We start from the raw sequence: 26056 nt of genomic DNA, 5'->3' as shown, positions 1-26056 counted from the left end.
TACATATTTAAATTCTAGGACTCCTGTATGCATAACTGTACTGAAGCCAGAAATGCCATTGTATGCACTGAATGGATTAAGCACACTACTAGTAGAAGCTGCTTATTAATATTTAGATGAGGGATTTTCACTTTACATCTAAGAAAATATTACTAATATGATTAGATCCGCTACTGTAGTCTGTGGTTAGTATAATGCAATACTATTTCTACTTAATTAAAAATCCCTTTCATTGTAAGAATCTATTAGCAAAAGTACATTGATCCTTTAAGGATACAAATCCATGGAAACCAGTCTAGATTTTCAAACTAGGGACTATTTCATTTTATGTCTGGATATAATGTATGTCAAAAGAATTCCCACTCAACTTTGTGTTTGGGCCAAAAGTCATCTGTCAAAAAATGGTTTAGCCTTGCTTTGGTTTTGTTGGATATAGTTTTCAAGAGAATAAATGCAGATTCGCTAAGCAACCTGATGTATGTCTTAAACCAGTATCGTGGTGGACGATGCATTTCCTGTAGACACAGGACACGAGAATTCTGTTGATGCTTCCCTCTGTGTTGGCATTGACTGAGCAAGCCTGAACTTGTGCAACTGACTGAAGGTTAAAGAAACAGGAAGCACCCAGATGCATGTTTCTGTGCATTCTGAGATAGCTATGGGAAATCAGCATATCACATCATCTTCTTGTGTCTAGTTTCTGACATTAAACGTCCTTCAACAAAACATTCAGGGCTCATTAACAGACTATGCATTAGATGTCACTAAACTTATCAGTAGGACAACAAAAGGTGAGCATCACAGCAAAAGGTGACATCAGAGAGTGCTTTAAAGAATTATTTGCACAGATTGCCATCACACTCATTGGACTGAAGATGATTGGAGAGAGACATCTGAATTTTGGTTTGTCCCTTAAGGCAAGGAGCGGATAAAAACTGTAAGAATTCTCCAGTGGGTGATACTCCGGAATGGGGCAGGTACTGAAATGATGACCCAGAATCAGTAAAATTTAAAATGACCTTAGATGAGTTAATTTTTATTTCTGTATCTCAGATATTAAATTAGAAAAATTGGGATAATGTTACTGAGTTTTCTTATAAAATACTCTGAGACTATTAGAAAAGGGCAGTATAGTATATAAGTTTTGTGGTGTTGACTGTTCATTTGCAGCCTGAAATTTGTCCTGGAGTGAGGGACATCAGCCTCAGTTCCATCCTCCTTGCCACCAGTTTAACTGCAAGTGTCTGTAAAAAGCAGAAACACTCTTTACAGTCCTGCCTTCTCCTGAGACAAATGTCCTCTTTCATTCATTAGCTGATATATTGCAGTTTATTACATCTGTACGGTATAAAGGGAAACATATCTAAAGAGAATCTAAAAACCCCAACAACCTTAAGTTTATTAACAATAGTAACTCTGGACTATAAATCACTGTTTACATTAATCCATTAAAAAGGCCTCGATTCTGGAGCTATTCTGTAAAAGCTAGTGTTAGGTCTTTAGCATTTAGCTTATAGGATTTTAAGAAAGCAAATCTTGACTAGATGAATTTTTAAAATTAACTGTGAGGTATGAGCTCAACCACTCTGCATTTTATCATTAGTTGCAGTATCTGGCTAAGTAGACAGAGCAGAGATATTCACATCTGTAAAGAATAACTATTTTTTTCTGCATGAAACTCAAACATATATTAGCACAGCCTATTTGTCTGAATGAACCAAGGCTGCAAATAATTAAGGAATCTACTCTGGGAATACTTACACCATCGTAGAAGCTGATTTTCATTCAAGTTGTATCAAAAGAAACCCCAATAACCTTGCTCAACTCGTTTTACACACAACTGCCATTCATCAGCCCAGACTACTTGCTACGAGTGAACACGTTATTTTTATGTATTTATTCGTTCTTACTGAAGGAGTCAGCAAATTTCATCTTGTCCTACGTCTTGTTCAGTGCACAGTGGGGCTGCTGGTGTGAAGGAGCAGACCTTGTTTCTTCTCCTCCTCATTAGTAGTGCTGTTGTGGGTTTTTTCTTGTGATTGAAAGGTGTGGGGAACCTGGATACAGGTGACTTTCAGAGTTGATGGTTGGAGCAGCAGCTCAAAGATGTGGTGAGGTTTGTCTCACCTCCACCTGTGTCAAATTTCATCTTGTCCTACGTCTTGTTCAGTGCACAGTGGGGCTGCTGGTGTGAAGGAGCAGACCTTGTTTCTTCTCCTCCTCATTAGTAGTGCTGTTGTGGGTTTTTTCTTGTGATTGAAAGGTGTGGGGAACCTGGATACAGGTGACTTTCAGAGTTGATGGTTGGAGCAGCAGCTCAAAGATGTGGTGAGGTTTGTCTCACCTCCACCTGTGTTCTTTTGCAGAGTCCTCAGGACCAGCTTTCCGTGCATGATGGTTGGAGCAGCAGCTCAAAGATGTGGTGAAGTTTGGCTCACCTCCACCTGTGTTCTCAGTCTTTTGCAGAGTCCTCAGGACCAGCTTTCCATGCGATGCAGAAAATAAATACGAAATGGAAGACCGGAGTAGGAAATCCTTTCAGTGTTTAGCTCTGCTGAGACCAAGGGGTTTCACATTCTACGAGGTAAGTGTGAGTTCCAGTGCACTGCTGGATTGCAGGAAACTCCTTCTGACTTAACTATACAGCCTGAAAATGGAAGTAATATTTATAGATTTACTTGAATTCTTGGCATTTACACACTGGAAGAAGGAGTAAAAGGAAATTTTGAGGATGAATACATATTTAAATTCTAGGACTCCTGTATGCATAACTGTACTGAAGCCAGAAATGCCATTGTATGCACTGAATGGATTAAGCACACTACTAGTAGAAGCTGCTTATTAATATTTAGATGAGGGATTTTCACTTTACATCTAAGAAAATATTACTAATATGATTAGATCCGCTACTGTAGTCTGTGGTTAGTATAATGCAATACTATTTCTACTTAATTAAAAATCCCTTTCATTGTAAGAATCTATTAGCAAAAGTACATTGATCCTTTAAGGATACAAATCCATGGAAACCAGTCTAGATTTTCAAACTAGGGACTATTTCATTTTATGTCTGGATATAATGTATGTCAAAAGAATTCCCACTCAACTTTGTGTTTGGGCCAAATGTCATCTGTCAAAAAATGGTTTAGCCTTGCTTTGGTTTTGTTGGATATAGTTTTCAAGAGAATAAATGCAGATTCGCTAAGCAACCTGATGTATGTCTTAAACCAGTATCGTGGTGGACGATGCATTTCCTGTAGACACAGGACACGAGAATTCTGTTGATGCTTCCCTCTGTGTTAGCATTGACTGAGCAAGCCTGAACTTGTGCAACTGACTGAAGGTTAAAGAAACAGGAAGCACCCAGATGCATGTTTCTGTGCATTCTGAGATAGCTATGGGAAATCAGCATATCACATCATCTTCTTGTGTCTAGTTTCTGACATTAAACGTCCTTCAACAAAACATTCAGGGCTCATTAACAGACTATGCATTAGATGTCACTAAACTTATCAGTAGGACAACAAAAGGTGAGCATCACAGCAAAAGGTGACATCAGAGAGTGCTTTAAAGAATTATTTGCACAGATTGCCATCACACTCATTGGACTGAAGATGATTGGAGAGAGACATCTGAATTTTGGTTTGTCCCTTAAGGCAAGGAGCGGATAAAAACTGTAAGAATTCTCCAGTGGGTGATACTCCGGAATGGGGCAGGTACTGAAATGATGACCCAGAATCAGTAAAATTTAAAATGACCTTAGATGAGTTAATTTTTATTTCTGTATCTCAGATATTAAATTAGAAAAATTGGGATAATGTTACTGAGTTTTCTTATAAAATACTCTGAGACTATTAGAAAAGGGCAGTATAGTATATAAGTTTTGTGGTGTTGACTGTTCATTTGCAGCCTGAAATTTGTCCTGGAGTGAGGGACATCAGCCTCAGTTCCATCCTCCTTGCCACCAGTTTAACTGCAAGTGTCTGTAAAAAGCAGAAACACTCTTTACAGTCCTGCCTTCTCCTGAGACAAATGTCCTCTTTCATTCATTAGCTGATATATTGCAGTTTATTACATCTGTACGGTATAAAGGGAAACATATCTAAAGAGAATCTAAAAACCCCAACAACCTTAAGTTTATTAACAATAGTAACTCTGGACTATAAATCACTGTTTACATTAATCCATTAAAAAGGCCTCGATTCTGGAGCTATTCTGTAAAAGCTAGTGTTAGGTCTTTAGCATTTAGCTTATAGGATTTTAAGAAAGCAAATCTTGACTAGATGAATTTTTAAAATTAACTGTGAGGTATGAGCTCAACCACTCTGCATTTTATCATTAGTTGCAGTATCTGGCTAAGTAGACAGAGCAGAGATATTCACATCTGTAAAGAATAACTATTTTTTTCTGCATGAAACTCAAACATATATTAGCACAGCCTATTTGTCTGAATGAACCAAGGCTGCAAATAATTAAGGAATCTACTCTGGGAATACTTACACCATCGTAGAAGCTGATTTTCATTCAAGTTGTATCAAAAGAAACCCCAATAACCTTGCTCAACTCGTTTTACACACAACTGCCATTCATCAGCCCAGACTACTTGCTACGAGTGAACACGTTATTTTTATGTATTTATTCGTTCTTACTGAAGGAGTCAGCAAATTTCATCTTGTCCTACGTCTTGTTCAGTGCACAGTGGGGCTGCTGGTGTGAAGGAGCAGACCTTGTTTCTTCTCCTCCTCATTAGTAGTGCTGTTGTGGGTTTTTTCTTGTGATTGAAAGGTGTGGGGAACCTGGATACAGGTGACTTTCAGAGTTGATGGTTGGAGCAGCAGCTCAAAGATGTGGTGAGGTTTGTCTCACCTCCACCTGTGTTCTTTTGCAGAGTCCTCAGGACCAGCTTTCCGTGCTTCCACTTTGTTGACACATTGGTTTTGATTGATAAGAATTTTAATTTTGGGGGAGCAGTAGGTAGGGGACCCTATTCCAGGTGGACAGAGGGAACCTGTACAAACAGAGGTAAACAATTTCCTTTACGCAAAATCTCAGTAAGAATGTACAAAACACAGAGGAGAAGGGAACAGTCAAACCCTTGGAGACATCTAGTCCAACCTATGCAAAGGAGGACTGTCACCAGTATTAAATCTGGTCAGCCATGGCTTTGTCCTGCCCAGGCTTTGGAAGCTCCATGGAGGAATTTCTGAGAGCCTCTGATGCTTACCTTCTACACAGTGCTGCTCTGTCCCCCCTGAGAGATAGGTTTTCCTGACATCCTACTAGATCCTTCCAAATCACAATTACTGGCTGTCGCCCCTTGTTATATCATCTGATACCACCAAGAAGAATTTATATCCATCATCTTTCTAACTGCTTTTCAGGTATTTGCAGGAAGCAGCCTATAATTCTTTCATCCCTTTAGCTTCCCCAAACTTAGCTGATTTATTTGAATATTAATGCCAGCAGACATTCAGTTGGTTCACATCTGAGATATCCAATGCTGGTGATTGGAGGGCAGTAAAATCTTTGAGTTTTACTTCCATCCAGTACATCAGGCTGGGCATCAGGTTGGATGGAGCTCTGAGCAACCTGATCTAGTTGAAGATGTCCCTGCTCATTGCATGACCTTTAAAGGTCCCTTCCAACCCAAACTGTTCTATGATTCTATGTTTGAAAATAATTTCTTTCCATGTACCTCTTCCAGGAGTTGCTGTACCTTTGCTCCCATGCTCAAAATCTCAGTTCTTCTTGATGCTCAGTGAAAGTTATTCTCCTGGTTTGGAACCATGTTTAGATTTTCCATCTCTGTTTAATTCTTCGTACTGCTTTATGTCTGAAGCCTTCTTTGCTTTGCTTCTTAAATTGACTTGCAAATCTAGTTAAGCTTTACTTTTGGGAGTTCTTGTTGTAATTCTTGACCTCTAATGGTGTGGCTTTACAGCGTGTTGAAGATCCTGTTCCCCCTCAGAAAGCCACCAGTTGAAAAGTGGGGTTTTTTTGTGAATGTAAGGATTTACTTTTATAATATTGCAGGTCCACGTTCTAAACTGCAAACCAGTGACTGTGTTGACATTGTTTATGCTACTGTCTCTTGGCTTTATATTAAAATGACACACTATTTGTAAAGCTTTATGGAGGTTTGCAGGTTTTTAGTTTAAATGTTTACTTGATTTTTGGTTTAAATGTCACTGAGAATTATGATTATATATGATATAAGGCTGGCCCACTTACTCTAAATTAGAAGAGAAATATATTGGGCACAGTTTTTATGGTTTGTGTGTCTGCTAAATCATCTCTGCATTTCACAGCTTTAGGTGCTGGGAAGTATTTATTGTTTTTGCTTAGGAGTGCATACAAGTTTAGATAGAAAAAACTCTTAAGTTAAAGCTCAGAAGAGGTTTGGTTGGTGGTACATGATAAAAATGAAAGAGCTCCATTGTTTTTGAGGAGTAAAGGTACTTTTCCATTTGTTTTCCGTATGGTTTTGGGGTTGTGTTTTTGCTAGGAATTCATCAATTGCGCTTTAGCAATTGCATTTTAGCTTTATATAGTCTTCCCCCTATTTCCATAAACACTGCAGAGAAAACCTTCAATAACTAGAGAAATATGTCCCTTTTTGCACACCCTTTGGATTGTGTGCTCATGCAGGAATATCAAGGTCTCTATTTGAAGAAATCTGTGCTACTGTTTTTTAGGAGCTGCACAATCTGAATCCCTCTGATTGTGCTAAGGCTCAGTTTTTACTGCGATCAGAATGACTGTGGTCAGATGCAAATCTACAGCATGGTTTTCCTGGAGAAAATCAAGATTTTTCTTTTCATCCTTTTTTTTTTTTGCCCTGAGCCCCTCCTTTCAGAAATTTTGGTGATGTTTCAGTGTCTCTTGAGCTCAGACCTGTAGTGCTGACACTTTCCTTTGTGGATCCCAAAGGATAAAATTAAATGTTGGAAAGACTACTTTTCCTCCTCCCCACTGGCATCACTGACATTATCTTCTTCTGATTCCTCTGGTACCAGTAAGGGATATCCTGGCCTTGTGCTCAGCCTTAGTAACTTAACATGTGAGCAGTTCTAGTGGATCTGAATTTAGTTATAAGATTGTACAGTTGAAATCCCAAAGCAGAGGTCTTCTCAGGGCAGGAGAAATTATTTGTCCTCCCCACCTAATGGATATGTATAGGTACACCCATTTCCAGAGATTTTTGCAAAAAACCCGCATACTTCTGTCCCTTAACATGAATCTTTTGTTTCCTCTATTTTATCAGACTTCTTTCTTAGTCCTTCGGTATTTTTGTGGATTGACTCTGGACTGACTATCTGCCAAAGCCTTTCTGGTTCATAACCATTTTAAGAATGTGCAAGTTTTATTTGTGAAACTTTGATAGGTAAAATATTAAGAAATTCACCAAATCTGACCAAATATCCCCATAGCCAGTTGAAGTCTTATGGTAGCTAATATCTTGCATTTCAGGAGAAGAGTAAGAAATGCATCACGTATGATGAGATTCATGGCATATTTTCTTGGTTTCCTACATTCAGCAGGTGAAGTCTGGGTTCTCTAGATACATTAGTAGTAGCCTCCTATCATGTGCCACTGAAGATCATCCTCGTTAAAAAATGCAAGAGTCACAGAGTTGTGCGAAACACTACATGGCTGAAAAGCTTTATTTTATGACTGTTTTAACAGGCTGTGTTAGAAGTAGACCATGGACCAAATACTAGGAGGGCACCGTGAAGGTCTTTGATCTAGAAGATTTCTGCGAACAGCTTTTGTGTCTTGTTTCCTTTATTCCTCTCAAAACCTCTCTGCATCTTTTCTCAAAAAAATTCATGGCTTATACTCACCCCCTTCATGTCATCCATCCTGCTGTCTTGAGAGCTCAGTCCAGTCTCTGATGGGCCTAGGGAATCAGTCTCTGCTGCCTCCAGGATGGCTTTTTCAAAGAAATGCTTTCTCCGGTACTGCCCTTAGGCTTAGGAGTAGCTTTCCTGAACAACTTAAAAGATATTTTCCATTGTTGTTCAAATTATCTGTAAAATGCCCTCATATTTTAGTGTATTCTAGTTTTGAGAAAAGATAGTATTTCCATGGAAGGTTATTGCAGAGCATCTCCACACAAGTCAATGTGTATTTGCACATTCATATCCCAGTTGTGGACTCTGTATCACAACCAAGTTATCTGTCCCAACAGTTTAGAATTCAGCCTATCTTTTCATTGTAGTTTAAAGCCCTCCCGTTTTTATTTTTTTTAATGCCAACGACATACTTAAGAAATAAAATGCTTTAACTTTTCCAACAGTTGCATTCAATTTGAAGGATCTAGTAAACATTACTGAAGCACAGCTAAGGGAAATCCCTTATGGCTAATAAAAGTTTGGTAGTAATAGCAGACAAATTTTGAAGTTTTCATAATAGATTATCTAAACATCTCCAATGCAAAGCATAAAACAAAGCAGGCCCAGAAGCTATTGTATAGTTTTTAAACTATTTTCAGATTCTGGAGAGAATCTGAGTACATGGAATAATTTTCACATTATTGATGTTCTGGCAGAAATGTTGCTACTTTTCCCCCCTATTGTTACTGATATTTCTGTTAAGAATTTCAGAGTACATTTTATGGGGTTTTTATGTTAGCAAGAAGATCTTCCTACCTCCCAGTAGTTTGATTTTAACCATTTGCACAATCTCAGTCCATTAAAACTGTCTTTTAGCAAGAGGAAGTGTAGTAATTTATCCTTACAGGGATGTTGTGACTCAAACACTCCCTTCTCTTCCTGTTGCTTGATCCAATGTAATTAAATAATAGATTTCATTTCATAACTTTGCAGTAGCAATAAAGAGGAAATTATGTTCAGAAGGCATGTTTATTTTTTTCCCCCAGCCTTTTCATGGCTTAAAAGTGATTCTTTCTCTTCGTGCTAAAGTAATGTGAAACAGCTTTTTCAAAGTTATGTCCTTGGGAAATGAATGTTAATTAAAGAATGAACATTAAATAAGAGTTAGGAAATCAGTGCCACTTTTCAGACACAAGTATCTGTTGTTCAGATTTTACATTTATGCTCTTTGGTGTTGCTTTCTTTTCTTTCTCTGAGAAAGAGCCTCCCTCCTTTTTTCTTTCTTTAATCTTCCCAAGAGAAAATCTGTCATGTTCATGCTATCGTCTGTACAATTTACCTTATATATTTCTGTCTCCTAATATAAATTTTCAAAGCAAAATCTTGCTTATGTCCTTTGCAGGATTTAATTTTTAAATTATATTTTTGTCCTTCATTTTGAAGTGTTTGAAGGGATTTTTTCAATAACTTTGGGATCAGTTCAGCCAGAGGGATCAAGGTCTTGTCTTCTCTATATTCAGTGCACTCACGGTTGCCTGCTCTTCATAGTAATACTTGCTTTGCAGTTCTTTCATTAGCCTGAGGCTTGCACTAAAAGCACTTTATCTCTGTGCTTGGAATAGGTAAATATATGTCTTATTTTCCCTATGACAAACGGTGAAGTCTGATTCCAATTTGCTGTCATATGGAAAGGAAGAGTATTTATTTAATGTTCCGGTGAAGCTAATATAAAGCAATGATTATTTTCCTGTGTGAGCAGCGCAAGGATGCATGATTTCAACAAATGTTACTCTCTCTAGCAATGGGAGAAAGAAACCTGTTTATATTAGATGGTCTCTCAATCAACAAAGAACAGGTTTTTTTCTGCTTGTAGTGTTGGAAACTCCGTAACAATAATCCTGAATGGTGGTTTCTTCTGGGATTTGAAACCAAAGGGCAGGAAGCTGTGGTATAATGTAAACCTCTGCTGGTTTGCATGCCATAGCAATATTGGAGAAAGAAAAGAAATAGAAATAATTGATGGAGAGGGAATAAATCTGAGTTAATACACTATTCAGAAATAATATCTTCAGTTCTTAAGAAGGGTAAATTCTAATCGCTTTTTTGTATTACTAAAGGAAAGGTGAATGCATTTATTGCGGAATAGATTGCACATTCTTATTTTTTTCAAAGTAATGGTAATTACCAAAAAGACATTCAAAGATGTAACTTAGATGGAAATAATAGTTAAAGTAGAGATTCTCAACTCAGAATAGGTATAGTGAGACTGCTGTAAAAATGAAACAGCTCAGTGTGAAAGTTTGAATCCGAATACAGTTAGTTTTATTATCATTTCCTCCGAAACACCATAATTTATTTAGTGTAAATACAGGGAGAACTTGCTGCCAGTGATTTAGTGGGATGGCACCATTTACCTCAGCATCTAGAACATCTGGACAATCCTAGAACATGGACAGTCTGTACAGGACCTCTACCTCATCTTCTTCAGAAACAGATGTGTTTGCAGAGGTTCGAGAGCTTATGGCTGTGAGAATTTTACCATTTCATATTGGCTAATGAATCTTTCATACTTGCAAAGTTCACACTTCACAAAGCTTTTTTCACGGTTGCTTGCTCATTCTGGAGAACACTACTCCATCGTTTCCTTTTTAATGGTATTTTTCAAGCTCAGTTTTTTCTCCTCTGTAATAATAATAACTAGAGTAGAAGTTTTCAAGTTTGTTTTCTTGCCTGTTGCTATCATCAGCAGCAGTGGCAGAGAGCATCAGCAGTGGCCATTTCCAGCACTATTGCAAATCTTGAATTAACAAAGTCTATGTAACCACCGAATGATTTGACCATATTAAAATGCAATTCAATGAGTCTGAATACTTTTCTGCATTTAGAGACTTTATATCTTTAACGTTGTTGGTATAATTTCACTTTGGTCATTATTGCCAGCTAGAAATGTCAGGTGTGCAATAGGGTTTCTTTTGTTTCATGGAGAGTAGAAGAATTACAGGTATAAAATGTTGGCCCAAACTGTTGATTTTGGAATTAGAATTGAAAGGAAAAACAGGAAAAAGTCATGCCTGAAGCTTAAGTTGAAATGTAGTTATTGTTCAAAAATGCATTAAATTCTTTTCCCTGTGTGACAGAAAATGCAACAAGTTCTAATTTAAGAAGTTAAGCTTGAATTATTTATAAAGAAGAGATTTTTTTTAAAAATACTTTGATTTACAGCTCATTTTTTGCAAAACAGCAGTCTTAATTTCACTATTTACTTGGAAATTTATTTTCCTAATTTGATCTATTTAATATAATTTCCAAAAAAATTATACTGTCTCCAGTAGATGCAAATCTTCACTTCCAGTAGCAGAGCGCAGGCTTTTGGGCTTTAAAAGTAGGTTATAATTTTTATAATAATTGTGCCTGTTTATATTTTAAACAAGAATATTTCAGTATCAACAAATGTGGGGCTCAGCTATGATTATGCCTTCTTAAAATAATAGAGAGCGCAAGGATTCAGCTTTCCTTAATCCCAGGTAGTGGTGGGATTGCTGCTCTCCTGCCTACTGAACTGCAGAAGTTACTACACCCTACCCAAGGAGCTGAACAAACATGCAGAATCCATTGTGAAAATGGAATTATTCCACACATGATAAAAGGTTTTCACCTGTTTTTTCCCCTGCCTTCTCCTTTGGAGAAACACTTAAGTCTCTTAGACATTGGGAGAGAGTGGAGTAACGAGGCCCATATGTCTTCATCAGCAACCTGGATGGGTGACACAGGGTATGCTCAACAACTCTGATGATAATACTCAACCGGGGGGTGGCTGACAACTGTCAGAGCTTCATTCCAGCGGGAGCTTGATAAACTTGGGGATCAGATGGACATAGATCTGGTAAGTGTCCACATCTGTGGCCATGAATCACTTCTCTCTGGGAATCTACTGCTGTGAGACGAATTGTAAGGTACAGTTTGAAGGTGCCCTGGGCAGCCAAGCCCATTCTGATGGTGTATTTATAATTTTATTTTTATTTTTTTTTAAAGAAATAGTATGTGCTTTAAATTAGAATTGTTTAGTAATGTTCGATTTTATGACATTGGTCAATATAAAGCCTTCCCTTTCCAGCTGCAGGCATTTCCAGCAGGGTGAAACCATGGCTATGCCATTGGTAAGCCCCAGGAGGATGGTGCATTTTCTGGTTAGCCCATTCCATTACACAGGCTGAGTCCACGTAGTCTTCTAAAGGCTATACACATTTTTTTAATTTTTCTTTTCTTTTTGTAACATGAAGAATACCAGCTCAAGTAACCTGCAGGGTGTTCTGTTCTTGCTATCTTCTCTCCCTATAAGTGTGTAGCTTCTTTTGTTGTATGTTAGGAAGCTCAGGTGTCAGCATTAATAGCGTGTGAGATCTTATATGGAAAGTTTTAAGTGAAAAAGGAAGTTTAATTAATTTCAAAAAAGTATTGGGATGCTCTGTTTAGGATACATTTATGTCTATATCTAAATTCATAACATGCTGTTGGTATTTCTAGAGTTGCATACTTTTGATCTAGAAAAAACGAAAAAATAGGTCATTTTAATGCATATTTAAGAACAAAACAACCTTCCTTCCTCAGAAAAAAATTCAGCCAGGTGAACTATGATCTAATTTTCCTCTGTAATGAAAACAAAATCATAGCTCCTGAAGCATTTTTCTTGGCTCACAGTAGTTCCAAGGCATGCAAACATTACCGTTTCGACTCCGTCCTGCCGCTTAACTGGAAGGATTATGTCACAATGTAGTATGTTTGTTTTCCAGCTTTTTTGTCTGTTTGTCCATCAAGACGTTTTTGTCAAAGAGGTATCGGTGATTGTTGACTTTGGAGGGAGTGGAAGAAAAAATAATTAGGAAAAAAAAAAAAAAAGCAGACAGTACCATTGAAGTAACTGTGCTTCTGTCATAGGAGAATGAATACTCCTTTCAACAAATCTATAATTTGCAGAAGTTGCAAAAAGAAAATAGCCGTAAGGTGACTGTTAACATACTTCAGTTCATCCTGCCAAGAAAGTTAACTTCATAAAATCATTAAACCAGTGATTACATTTTAAAATATTATTCCCCAGCCATTTCTTCTTAGACTTTAAAATATAGTTACTGTATATACTGCCTTCTTTGTAATGTGAAAAATTGTAAAATACACTTATTTTTCATAAACTCCTAATTATTAACAGAGCTATTTGCGCTCCTATAGTTAAAGTCTTTTCAACACTTCCGTTATTTCAACTTCACTTTTAGGGGTTCATAATTTGGCTGTAATAAAAAATATATTCAGACTGCGAGGTCTCAAATATTGTTTGCTGGTGTTAGGGAATTCAGCCTGTTTTTCTTTAAAAAGCTAATTAATTTGCATTGTTTGCTCTTCTTCAAGATAACTCTGAACAAAATACTTTGTGACATGGACTAAATAATTTTAATCATTAAAAGAAAAAAATCAAGAAAATACAGTGAGTATGTCTAAATAATTTTAATCATTAAAAGAAAAAAAAATCAGGAAAATACAGTGAGTATGATGGAACTGCTGCTGCCCCAAATTCTGTGATTGGCAATGAGTGTCCAAGGCTTGGAGAAGGGAGATGATGGGAAATTCTTGCCAAATGTCCACTGTTTCCATATAGTAACCTCATATATGATAAGTTATTGTGGTATTTATATCACACCTATCATCTGGAGTCCGGGGCAGGAGACTTTGCTGCTCACAAAGTAAAAACTCCCCGTGCTTCCACAGCAGCAAAAGGAGAAAGACCTCCTGACTTCAAGGTTGCATAAGCTGAAAATTGCTTTTCTGGAATGATAAATGCTCGAGTGCTCGGAGATGGATCATTTCTTCAGTATGGCTTCCTGAAATCCCCCTTCGTCATGTAACGCGGCCACGGTAACGACTCAACAAGGCCTTCAGCTCCGGAAATTAAGGAGTCGGGGCTTATTGCATATTAATGGCAACTCTGGGACAGTTAAAGAAGATAGTTTGTTATAATACTAATTATAGCAAGGCACTCATGTTGTGGTTTGAATGAGTCAATTATGCGTGTGTTAAAACTATAAATACATCTTCCCCCCAAACCTCGGCTGTGTGGTACGTAATTTTTTTTTAATTGCTTGGATACATATTTACCTGAGCATATCCTGGTTTCCCAGGTAAATATGTGTACCAATGCAGAACTCATTATGGTCTGTTTGGATAAATAATCCATATTTTATAACTGTACAGGAAGTAATTATTTTCGTATTTTGCTTCCTTTAAGCCAAAGAAATTAAATGCTGTGTGTTCATTCCTTAAAATAAAATAGATGCAAAAGTCAAGGCAATACGAGAATAAAGTTTTCATTGTTTTGGTAGAAACTGAGAATATTATTCCAGATTTTGATCTTGTGTTTAGCCCAGAATAACTCCATTGAACTAAACAGTGTTATTCAGGCTTTACTTAGATGCAAATGGGACGTGAATTTGGCCTCCTCTCCTTACTCTCCCTTCCTTCGTTGGGAGGTTCCTGTAAGCAGCTCCCACACAATCTTTGCTTTAAATGACGTTGTCATGTGTCTAATGTTGGGAAAAATAAGGTATTTCAGCTACACGTGGAAATTAAAATATCTGAATTTTATGGTAAGAAAATTAATGTCTTCTAGAGTAGTGGAATGGTTTGGGTTGGAAGGATACTTAGAAAATCGTAGTTACAGTTCTATGTGTGTAAGGGAACTAGAGTGTACTTCCACGTCAGATATTTCCACCATTGTTCTATGTGATATTTGGAAAAGCTGTGTTGTGTTATCACCATGCTAAGGGCAGGGCTTGTAACACTTTTAAGCTTAGTGGGGCCAAACTCGGCCTTGGCATAAATCCATTAACTGCAATAGATTTACACCAGAGATGAATATTGGCTCGTTCTTGGTAAATTTATTTTTATCCAACTCTTTATATTCTATGTTAGAAATATAAGTAGCTTGCGTGCCCTCAAACTAATCAGAATAAGAAACAGTTTCGCTTATGCCAAAAAATAGAACTATCGTTTTTCACATTCTTACATTTTTTTCAAGTAAGATTATATTACTGTGACTTCTGAATTCCTGAAATCTCTCTGGTCTTTTTGACTGCAAGGGCCAAGAGAGGGTTTTGAGGGGAAAATCTGAAACTCTTCATGCAGTATGTTTTGTGTTGTGCATCCGAGATACAGTTAACGTTTTGTATGCATGTGATTAGTGTGGAAAAAAATTAATGCAGTCCAGTATTATGATTTATGGACTGAATCTTTTGCCCACTGAACACTTGCCAAAATGAAAATCTCTCCCCCCCATCCCCTCCTCCTCCTTTGGATATTAGAAACAGCTACTGTTTTTGTTGATCTTTTTAACTTCTGAATAGGCCTATTTCAAGTCATAGCAGCATGGGAGCTCAGATTAATAATATACTTATTCAGCCAGTGATACTGAGTGAAACCATTGCTGGTGTGAGTATGAAGGATAGGATTTCTTTAAATTATTTTCAGGTGCATTAGTGCTTTTCTGAAAGAAGAATATAGATACATTTAAAAATAAATTCAATTTCTGTTTATCAATCGTGTTACAGGTGTGTGAGTTTTAATATCAAGAATTTTTAGGCATCTCTCCTTTTGATAACTTTTGTACTGTGCTCACTGTCAGTCTGTCTGTCAGATGGTTAACGAGGATAAGAGCAAAGGAATTATAATAAATCTTGCCTTTTGGACAATGTTTTTGAATGTAGAGGGTAAGGTGTATTCCATGTTGTGAAGCATCCTTACTGTCCCGCCTACTCTACAGCATCATCTTAAGCCAGAACCAAATATCCTTTGGTGAGGTGAAAGTAGCAAATCCTGTGGACTTCTTGTCTGCATTTGGGTTGTGCCTCTTCAGCCCAGTAGTTTGATAAGCATCAGCTCGCGCAAGGTCGGTTTCTAGTCTCATACTGGTTTTGATATGATCTGTTTGTGTATAAAATAGCCCAGTTTCCTGCACCTACTGAAGGTGAATCCAAGGCTGATGTGCTTTGTCCCTTGCAAAGAGATTTTTGCTCTCTACAGCCCAGTTTGCAGATTTTGGGGTCTTTAGAGGCACCGTCGTGGTGGAGATGAGGGCAGTTCATTGCTTCACACTCCTTTGGTCACCTCTTACTGATTTTTGTGGCATTCATTGCTTAATCCCATTTTTATCTCTTTCATATCTGAATGGCCTGTTTTTTCCAATTATTTTATTAATAGAGTCAAAACTCAATAAGGTTTTTCCAATTACTTCATTAATCGAGTCAGTGTTTCCTATCAATTAATTTTCTTTCTCTCAAATGAAAAAAGAGTATGCCTAGAGAAGTTCTTCATGTGGGTCTGGTTTGTACTAATGATAAGTCAAGAACGGGTAGAGTTTCTTTCAAAAAATAGTTAGGTAAGCTGTTTAAAATTAATATTTGTTATTCTAATAAATTGTGAGAGGGATCAGCCACCCTTCCAAAGTTGCAGATAAAGTGCTATGGCAAAAATTTGGCATTTTTACATTGCCTGAGAGAATTACATGTTCATTTTCTGGGCTAATGTGGTGCAAGGAAAGAAAAAAAAAAAGGGATGTAGCACTTTTTAAAAGCGATCGTTTTAAATCTAAACAAAAAAGCTTTTGCTTGAGCTTTGTCAAAAGTCTTTCAGTCTTTTTGTAAAATTGTTATTCACTGCTTGGCTCACAAGAGCCGAGTGAGTGACACCTTTGAGAGTCCCAGCTTGTGTCTGAGTGCGTAGCTAGTATTTTGCTATGCACTACCATGCAAAATATTCTCTGAACTTATTTAAAACAAACCCTGGTGAATAAATGTTTTAACACAGAGACAGCCATCCTAATTCATTAATTTATTTTAGTTGCAGCAAGCAGCTGAAGTTTCTCAGCTGAGAGGAGCTCGAGTCATCTCTGCTGAAGATCTCCTGTTCTTAATGCGCAAAGATAAGGTACAGTAATGAAAGAGAATTTTATTACTTTACATAGGAAGCTGCTTATCGTGTTTTAAAGTGTTTGCGTAACCTATGTGAAAGGAGTCCACCACCATGAATAGTTTTATTTAAAAGTATAGCTGCTCTGCAAATCTATTGTATTCTGCACAGCACAATAATTGCATAATATTTTAATTAATTCTAATTTTTTCCAGTAACTTCAATTATAAAAAGATTTTTTCACTATCTTTAGGGTAAGCAGTAAACCTTCGAGTTCAAAACAATTTCTTAATAAAACTATGAATATTGATCCTTATCCTTTATAGCCCTTTTATTAAAAATCAATCATTCTAATTGCCTCCTAGTAATGCAAGGTGTAGATGTGACATTTAATAGTGCGACCATTACATTTTTGTCATGTAGGCTCTCAGTAAATCCTGTCTTGACTTTGCCTTTTTAATATTTCTCCTGTACTTTATTTCACTAAAATCTTCTAAGTTAGAGATGGTCTTGCTTTGTCTGGCTATTAGGTACAGATCAATAATTTTTTAAAAAAGAAAAATTTCCATAGAAAGATTAAATTCATTTTCGTTCTTCAAATTTCAAAATTATGAAAAAAAGTATTATCTACTATTTTTATCTATGTTATTTATTCTTCCTTTATCTCCTTTTCTTCCTTAGTTCCTCTCTTCCTTGCCGCCTTTTCTCTCCCCTCTGTTTTTCTTTCCTTGTTTGATAGGTGAAACCTTATGACCAAAACCATATCAAAATAAAAAAACACTAAAACATGAAAACCAATTGCAATTTCTTTATCTGATATGATCCGTGCACTGTGGATGTCAAAATTCATGAAGACATGCATTTGTAAGTTTGAATTTCCAAAGTAAGCAGAGATTTTGGAGTATTTTAAAGAAGCAAGATTTCTGAATTTCTGCTTTCTGAAAGTCAAACTGATTGCTGTCTCACATTTGGCAAGCAAAGCAACAAGGACCTCAAATAAATAATATTTAATATGGAATTACTACTGACCTGGCTGTACTTTCTATGTATGAATTTTCTGCAGAATCAAAAATTACGAACATATTAAAGATTGAATTTACTCCGTAATCTATTTGTGTGTGTGCTACAAAGTTAGTCTAAATAAAAAATTACTCTATATAATACTAATTAATATAATTTTTTTTTCTCATAGAAGAAGCTTAGAAGGCTGCTCAAATACATGTTTTTTAGAGACTACAAATCTAAAATCGTCAAAGGAATAGAAGAAGATGACCTCCTTGAAGGTAGAAAAGAAATTAATTTGGGGGAAGCCTGATAATTTTTAAATGAGCTGAAGAGCTCAAAGCACAGTATAAATGTCTTGCTTAATAGTTAAAGACGCAACAATATTGTCTTCAGAGTAATTTGGTTTAAAATCTCTGCTTTTCCATTTGAAATACTTCAAAAGTAAGTACTTGGATCTACCATACAAATGATAAGTAAAACTGCTTAATGTCAGAACTCTGCTGAAGTAAGAAACTGGTGCTGATTAAGGGGCTAATTAATTTCAGCGTGTGTAATTTAAATGCGGCAGCTACTGTGTGCAATTGAATGGACATTTGTTACATTATTATCAAAGGGGTTTGACATGTTTTAGAAAACCCCAACATAATCTGAAGTCACTGAATGCTAATGTATGACCTGGGCTTCTTTTCAGTGTGGTTTAACATTTTTATACTTTGAATCTGTAATTTAAAGAATGGGAAACACTTTTGTTTCCCCAGTCCACGAGCAAGTGACAGATTTTATAACCAATGGACTTAAAGGAAAAGCTCTTTGAATTAAAAATATATTAATTTATGCCATATAATTCACTGGAGTAAAGTTTCGTTGATTTATATTAATAGGAGAATTAGCATTTCCTTTGTAGAAAGTTAAGTTGAAACTCATCATAGCAAATCAAAACCTTGCCATACTTTTATAACATTTAGCAAAGTCCATACACAACTTTTTGTATTTAACTTACTTCCTTTCTCAGAGCCTTTTATTTATTTTTTTTCCCCCCTTACAATGAATTCCTTGTGTTTGGTTCCTGTGAGCATCCACACTGATGTTAGGTAAACATTGTACTTCTTGTTCAATCAGTGGAAAAGTTTTTGTCAACTCATTTGAGATTTAATTTGCCTGTGGCATTTTATTTTCACCATGCATGAAAATACTGTTTCATGCAAGAAATCTGGCAGTATAGCTTCCTATCTGACAGCTTTGGGGTTTTTAATACTGAAGTCTGTGTCACTATTTAAAACAAATAAACATTTTTTTGTAAGACATTTAGATGCTCATGAAATGCTTCCTAAACAGAGTTCATCTGGGAATTAAAGATTGCATTTTCTGGCAGGCTTTAGTAATTAAAGCCATTAATTTTATTTTGTGAATCTAATGTCTTTATAGCTGCTATTCTGTTTAAGGACAACAGAGATCACCTTACCAGGGTTCTCTAGGTTCTCTCTAATCCATCCAGGGTTCTCTCTAGTCCATCACCTGTGGAGCTTCATCTTAGAGGTTCTCTCTAATCCATCCAGGGTTCTCTCATCACCTGTGGAGCTTCATCTTAATGTTTGTTTTATGGTTTGCTTTCAGCTGTAGGTAATCACAGAATCATAGTACGGTTCAGGTTGGAAGGGACCTTAAAGATCATCTAGTCCAACCCCCTGCCATGGGCAGGGACACCTCCCAGGTTGCTCAGAGCTCCATTCAAGCTGGTCTTGTAATGCTTCCAGGGATGGGGCATCCACAACTTCTCCGAGCAACCTGTTCCAGAATGAGAAATGACCAGTAGTGAGGTTGTTCTGCTTGCTTTCAGGAAAGACCATTTTCTCTATATATTCTGTTTTACAAGTGAGGTTTTTGGTGGAACCAAAGGGTAATTTCTTCTATAGCTCTGTCCACTGTGGATCTTTCAGTGAGAAATCATGATATATGACCAATAGACTATGTTTCCCTAGATTTTTACTACAGTGCTACTGCAGCACAGCAGTGACATCACCTTGGTCAGGTAGCACAATTTTTATGAGGAGGACAGTAAGAACAGGCCTTTTCTGCATAGTGTGTCTGATTGTAAAACATGTCCCTCCTAGGGACATCGGTTGATGTTTGGAAAAGCCAAGTAACTTCAGTTTGTTGTTCTTTGCTTACTTTTGTGAAGACAAATTCAACAGTAATAACACCAACAAACGGCAGAAGCTTGCTCAAGACTTCCTCAACTCCATTGACCAGACCGGAGAGCTCTTGGCCATGTTTGAAGATGATGAGATTGATGATGTCAAGCAAGAGCGGATGGAGGTAATTCTTTTCTTTTGCTGATACCCAGCTCCAGCAGAGAAAACTGAAATATTTCATACATCATGCTGGTCTAATACCTTTTTCATGCTGCATATTATATCGTTGTTACGTGTTTTTTTTCCTCTTGCCCAGATGGTCTAATGGAATCCTATTTCCATAATTTTCCTATTCCTTCAAATGTTTCCTGATATCTAAGCACACATACTGAGAAGGAAGATTACAAAAAGGTAGTTATGGATCTTTCTGTCTGCCATGGATATGTATTTCCTTCCTGTAGAAAGCAGATTCTATTTATAAACATTTCACACGCATTTTTCACCATTGTTTTTTTCTTTCTCATTATTCCTCACATTAGAGAATTATTTCAATAGCATTTGAGGACTCTTTTCATATAACACAGGTTACAGAAAAAAAAATTAAATATCCTGTGGAAACATTCTTCAGCATATGCTCTTCTCTCCATCCTTCTTTCAACTCCTCTTTTCTGATCTATGTACTTATGAGAAATTACGTCTACATTACAGAAAAGCTAGCCTGGGATCAAGAAGCAGGATAGCTGTGTTGGCATGGAAGTCTGTGGAACGATGGTTTTGATGCCAGTTGGTTTTGATACCAGTTTTACTCGTTTTCCCTGAGGTTTAGCTGTACTGGCACAAGATACTACATCATAGCAAGTTATAGCTCTTATATATAAGATCTTGTGTGTGCGTATGTATATAAGCTCTTATATATAGATCAAGCATTTAAAAGATTTTATAGAATCATAGAATGGTTTGGGTTGGAAAGGACCTTAAAAATCATCTAGTCCAGCCCCCCTGCAATGGGCAGGGACACCTCCCACCAGAACAGGTTGCTCAAAGCCCCATCCAGCCTGGTCTTGAACACTTCCAGGGATGGGACCTCTACAACTTCTCTGGGCAACCTGTGCCAGTGTCTTACCACCCTCAGAGTGAAATTTCTTCCTATCAGCCATGTGTCCTCTCTATAAGTAATGCATCTTCTTGAATCTTTTTTCTTGCATTATTTACTCTGAAGTATTTAAGGCTGTATCTCATAAACCAATGACTAGGACAGGGCTGGATCTCTGGCCCTGAAGGGAGGTGACATGGCCTGGCTTGGGTCCCTCTGGTTAAATTTTCTGTAGGTGGACAGGACTAGCTGTGTCTTTCTGGTAGCCCTGTCCAGAGCAAATATGAAGAACAGTCCATGGCGCCTTTTCATGCTCAGTTCTTCTCATGTCTGGTGTGGGCAACTGGATGTAAAGGGCAAAATTGTGCCAGGAGCACGCTCACAATTCCACACTAGTGTTTGGGCCAATTTCCTTCCTTTTTAGTCAGTAGTATAGTATATGTGGCTGTTGGAAACTTGCTATTTTTAGAGTGAATTTTATATCCTTTCAGGGGTAGAAGCTGATTACGTTGGTTTGGTTTTCTTTTCTGTGCTGAAGTGGCTGATCATTCAGTAATATTTGTGTATTTTATATTTTACTATAAAGGCCTCATTTCACTTTAGGGATTTCATGGAAAATTCTGAGAAATAACCTGATTTTTATCCTGCCCTAATTGTAAGTCTCATTTTGTTTCTTCTTAATGGAGCTCCCTTTCAGAACTGGGACTTTCCCAGTCCTTTCCCCGTTCATTCTCCCCACTACAATTACTCAATATCTAATCTAGAATCCTTTCTCTCCAAGAGTTTGGCTAGGAAAAAGTCCCATTTCTCCCCATTTGAAAAAAAGTGTCGTAGAGCAGTTGTTCCCAACTACTGTGCTTTGGAAACTGATGGTTGCTTTTCTTTTCTTTGCTTTCTTATTTGTTTTTGCAAAGTGTTACGTTTTGCATGAAAGCAGGCAAATCCTTTGAACTCGTATGCACAAAAATACATAACAGCAGTGTTCTGAATTAATGGGTTATGTGCTTTACTTTCCATTATTTTCTGTCATTCCAGTATTATCTTTCTTTGGCCTAAAAAACTACACAAGTTGCTAGAGGTATGAAGCTCCATGTCTGAAGCAAGGACAAATCTGACTCTTATGTTTGTCTGTCAAGGAATATTTTCCTCTAATCAAATATTTATCTTTCATCTGACTACATGTTTTGTTTTTTTCTCACTAGACTATAATTCATGAACTGTAGTGTGTGTGTGTATATATATAAAGTAATTCTTCTTTCTGTTGCTCGACTTTCTTACTTTTTATGAACTCTTGGTCTGTTTCAATGTTAAAAAACCAAAAGACAAAAATCAAGATCTACCTATTTTAGAAAAGATCCATGAATTATATACAGGTATGAAATCAGTACTATATATTCCATCTACTACTACTACTTCTTTCTTATTCATTTTTAAAACTAATGACAAAAAATAGAAGATTGGTTGAGACATGCTATTCAAAATGTTTAGCATATTTTTGGCTTTGTTTTCTTTGGGGTTTTGTTGTCACTTTGAGGTGGGTGTAAAGGAATCAAAGATAGTAGGAAATGTGATCCGTTCCTCAAGGAAGGGTTGTTAGTGGATGGGCTAATCTCCTGTATCACATTTTCTTTGTGCAGTAGATTATTTAAGTTTTGGAGGAAATCCAATAGACACTTTAAAAATTCTAACAGTGTTCTTTAAGGAATTAGTCTACTTAAATCATGAACTGTGATCTAAAGGCAGTGTTCCTTTTAGGTATCAGTTACCTCAGAAATGTGTGGTTATCTTGGTTGGGACAACTGTAAATGATTTCAGTTCTACTATGCCCTGGGCCAAAAATCATGCTAAGTTGTCCAGAGCAGATGATAAACATATATTTCTGATGTCATTATGGGCTAAACAGGATATAATTGTTTAGCAGTATGGTTTCAGTTATGATACAAAAAGCAAATATTGTTTATACTCATTTCTTTTAAAACATTTTATAAAATTAGAGCTAAGTCTTCATGAGATCGCTTGCTGTTCTGTGAGGTCTATTCTGTATTTGTGCCATGGAGGAGTAAGCAAAGCTCCAGGCCACTTTCAAATATCACTGAAGGAGAACAAACAATTCTACACTTTTGACTGAAAAACACCCACTAACTCTGTCATATTAAAAAGAGAGGACATTCTTCTAGGATTGTGTATGGAACTTATTGATGTATCCTGGTTTTAATTTGAAGCAAAGGGACCATCTCTAGAACAGTAATAATAGCAATGTGCGAAGGAAAGTGAAATGCTCTTAAAATACAGAACAAAATTTAGAACAAAATTCACATTATTTTCTCATAATACATGATTATGTTATCAATTCATTGCGATCATGACTTCAATAAAAACTTCAGTGATAGCAACAAATAGTAGCAAACCAGCCAACTGTATTGTCAGAATCAAAACAAAATAAATACTGGAATAGCACCTCTGTCTCACTTCATAACAGTTAGTATTTTGCCCTCCTAAGACAGCACTAAAACAGCAGTGAAACGCTGCTCCTCAGGGTAAGAACAGTTATAGAGGGAATAAAATATCCTAGTTCATGGATGTAATTGAACTGTGCACATGAAGGAGAGCTCTCTGCATCACAGAAGTTGTCTTCATAACTGGTGACCGTCTCTTGAGAATAAAATCTAGCTGTGATTTACCTAACACCCCTCATTTATTGTACAGGTTAGGCTCTGGAATAACCAGAGCTGGTGGTGCACGGGGATTCAGTTCCCCTTCTGTTGTCTATTATATGACAGAATCCATGAGAAATAACACCTTGCAAGTGGTTCGCAGTTTTGCTTTCCTCTGTCTCTTAAAAATCTTTTAGAGAGTTGGGATTCCTGTGGGGTATGGCTGAATCCCTGTGGGGAGAAGGTGCACACTCTTGGCATTTTTCTTTGGCGATTTTCTTGGCATTTTTCCTTATTTTGCTCTTTAGGTATAGACGTAGTTTTGGTTGTGTCCTTGTATTGCTACTCTGAACCTCTCAGATGACCTGTCCACAGAGAAACAAGCTGCAGGTTTGGCTGTGATTTTGTGAATGGTAACGACAATTCTGCTAAATTTTCATATCAAATTACCACATCTTGTTAATAAAATAAAATATAGCTATGTTAAAACTTAGTCAACATCACTGCAAAGCTGACTTCTGTCTCATTCTGTAAATATACTTTTCTAATTATTTGTTTTATAGTTCCTCCTCCCTCACCAGGAAAACCCATCAGAAATCTGAACTGACATACAGAGGAACGCGCAGAGCATCACGCTGTGAATGCTCTGTTTCACTTTTGTTCCCCTCGGATTAAGAGAAACACCATTCATCTGTCACTCTGACTGCTAATTTAGGAATGTATTTCCAACACTCGGATGTTCTGTGGCAATCATTCAGTTGCAGTAGCTGCCGTAATGCTTTCATAGTACATTGCAAGTTCGAATAAACAGTGGAGGGAAAATAACTTCCCTAGAAGAATATGCTACCTTGAAAACGAGCTGCATGCCAGTAAAATGTTAAACTGAAGTTACATCCCCGCAGAAGGGGATTGGCAGAAGCTTGTGGCCAGTAAAATGTTAAACTGAAGTTACATCCCTGCAGAAGGGGATTGGCAGAAGCCAATTCCTTAAAGGGTATTTTCCTGTGAATTACATTAGGTATTTAAAAACTGTAGGTATGAATTTTTGCTCTAGGAAGTTCTTTGTGAATGTGATTTTTTTTCCTGTGCTGTTCATCGTTGTCCTTCTGTGCAAAGCTCACAGAAAAGCAATGAGCCCTTTGCAATGAAGCATAGGTTTGGTAGGAATATACTCTTCATTCACATGAGGTTAAATTATTCCCATTTAATTTTGAGCGTGTTCAGATACAATTAGTTTGTGTCTGTGAAGCACACCTAGGTCACCTTTGGATACAAGGAATCATGTTCTGGAAGTCCACTCTTCAATCATAGAAATAAGGTGGACTTGGCATATAGAATGAAAATAGTGACCAAGAGGATTCCTTCCTACTGGAATATGGTCATCAAGTCTTTGAGAGGTCACGCTTTGACCTGAACCAGGCAGTGTTGTCCTGAACAATTCCTGGAGATGGTTTGGGAGGTCCTGGCATGTTTTGAGACAGCTAAAATTTGGTGAGATAATTAAGAAAAAAAACCCTACGAGCTCTTCCTTTCAGGGAGGATCCAAAAGATGGTATTGAAGTACTCAAATTCATGGTACCAATTTGGAAAAGAAGAAGGAAATAATTTAGAAAGAGCCTTTTAGTACTACTGTGCTCATTTCACTAGTGTAAATTATGCCAGTGTAAGTGCTGTGTGGGGTCATTACTCTTTAGGGAGTGTCTGTTCATGCAGGGTGTATCTATAGCACATTGGAATTTGATTTAAAGCCCATATGGAGAGCTTAGTGCTGCAGTACAGACAACACATACTTAATAAAAACTGCATGCCGGAAGACAAACTAAGCAGTTTTATGTTACTAAGCATCAGGGCATTGTTTATCAGAGCACATCTTTTTTTGCTATATAATTTTCATGATAAAGTTATTTTTCTTCAGAAAGAATAATTTTTAACTTACTGATTTCGAATTCTTGTTGACAGAAGCTGTATTTTGGGACAGAATCTTTGCATTTAGTTGAACAGTGACTTCTGTTATCCCACACAATATTGTGCCCAAATCTAATAATACACTGATTTTTTGAATCACAGTTTATGAGTGCTAACCCTTCTTTGATTTTAACAGCTACGCCATATGAAAGAATGCATTTTGGGGTAAGATTTGGCTACGGATGAAAATGTTTAAATTTGGTTTGGGTTTTTGCATGTAAATTAAGTGTCTCATCTCCCACTGTGATTACTGGAGACCTGGGCAATATAAATAGTGGAGTTTAGAGAGCTGTGTAACTGATCAAATGTTTGTATCTTCTTTACAGTGAGTGACACAGCTCTGTAGGCTCCTTTGGATGTATTTATCTTGCTGGGAATTTCTGTGTTGTCAGTGACCATTCTGCTTCTCTCCTGGCCATATGTGGG

General features: G+C 37.0%; 1 protein-coding gene across 3 annotated transcripts in view; it reads left to right on the top strand.

Annotated features, from left to right (window-relative positions):
* Nucleotides 1-26056, top strand: part of SUPT3H (SPT3 homolog, SAGA and STAGA complex component) — a 316060-nt gene that overhangs the window by 190750 nt on the left and 99254 nt on the right. For all 3 annotated transcript variants that reach the window (XM_014958227.1, XM_014958229.1, XM_014958228.1), the window contains exons 4-6: nucleotides 16713-16799; nucleotides 17974-18064; nucleotides 19966-20102. In XM_014958227.1, the coding sequence (XP_014813713.1) occupies nucleotides 16713-16799; nucleotides 17974-18064; nucleotides 19966-20102 (315 nt within the window). The remainder of the gene's footprint in view (nucleotides 1-16712; nucleotides 16800-17973; nucleotides 18065-19965; nucleotides 20103-26056) is intronic.

This window comes from Calidris pugnax, unplaced genomic scaffold (genome assembly GCF_001431845.1).
Source record: "Calidris pugnax isolate Ruff unplaced genomic scaffold, ASM143184v1 scaffold276, whole genome shotgun sequence".
NCBI lineage: Eukaryota > Metazoa > Chordata > Aves > Charadriiformes > Scolopacidae > Calidris > Calidris pugnax.
This window is presented reverse-complemented; position numbering and strand designations above follow the sequence as displayed.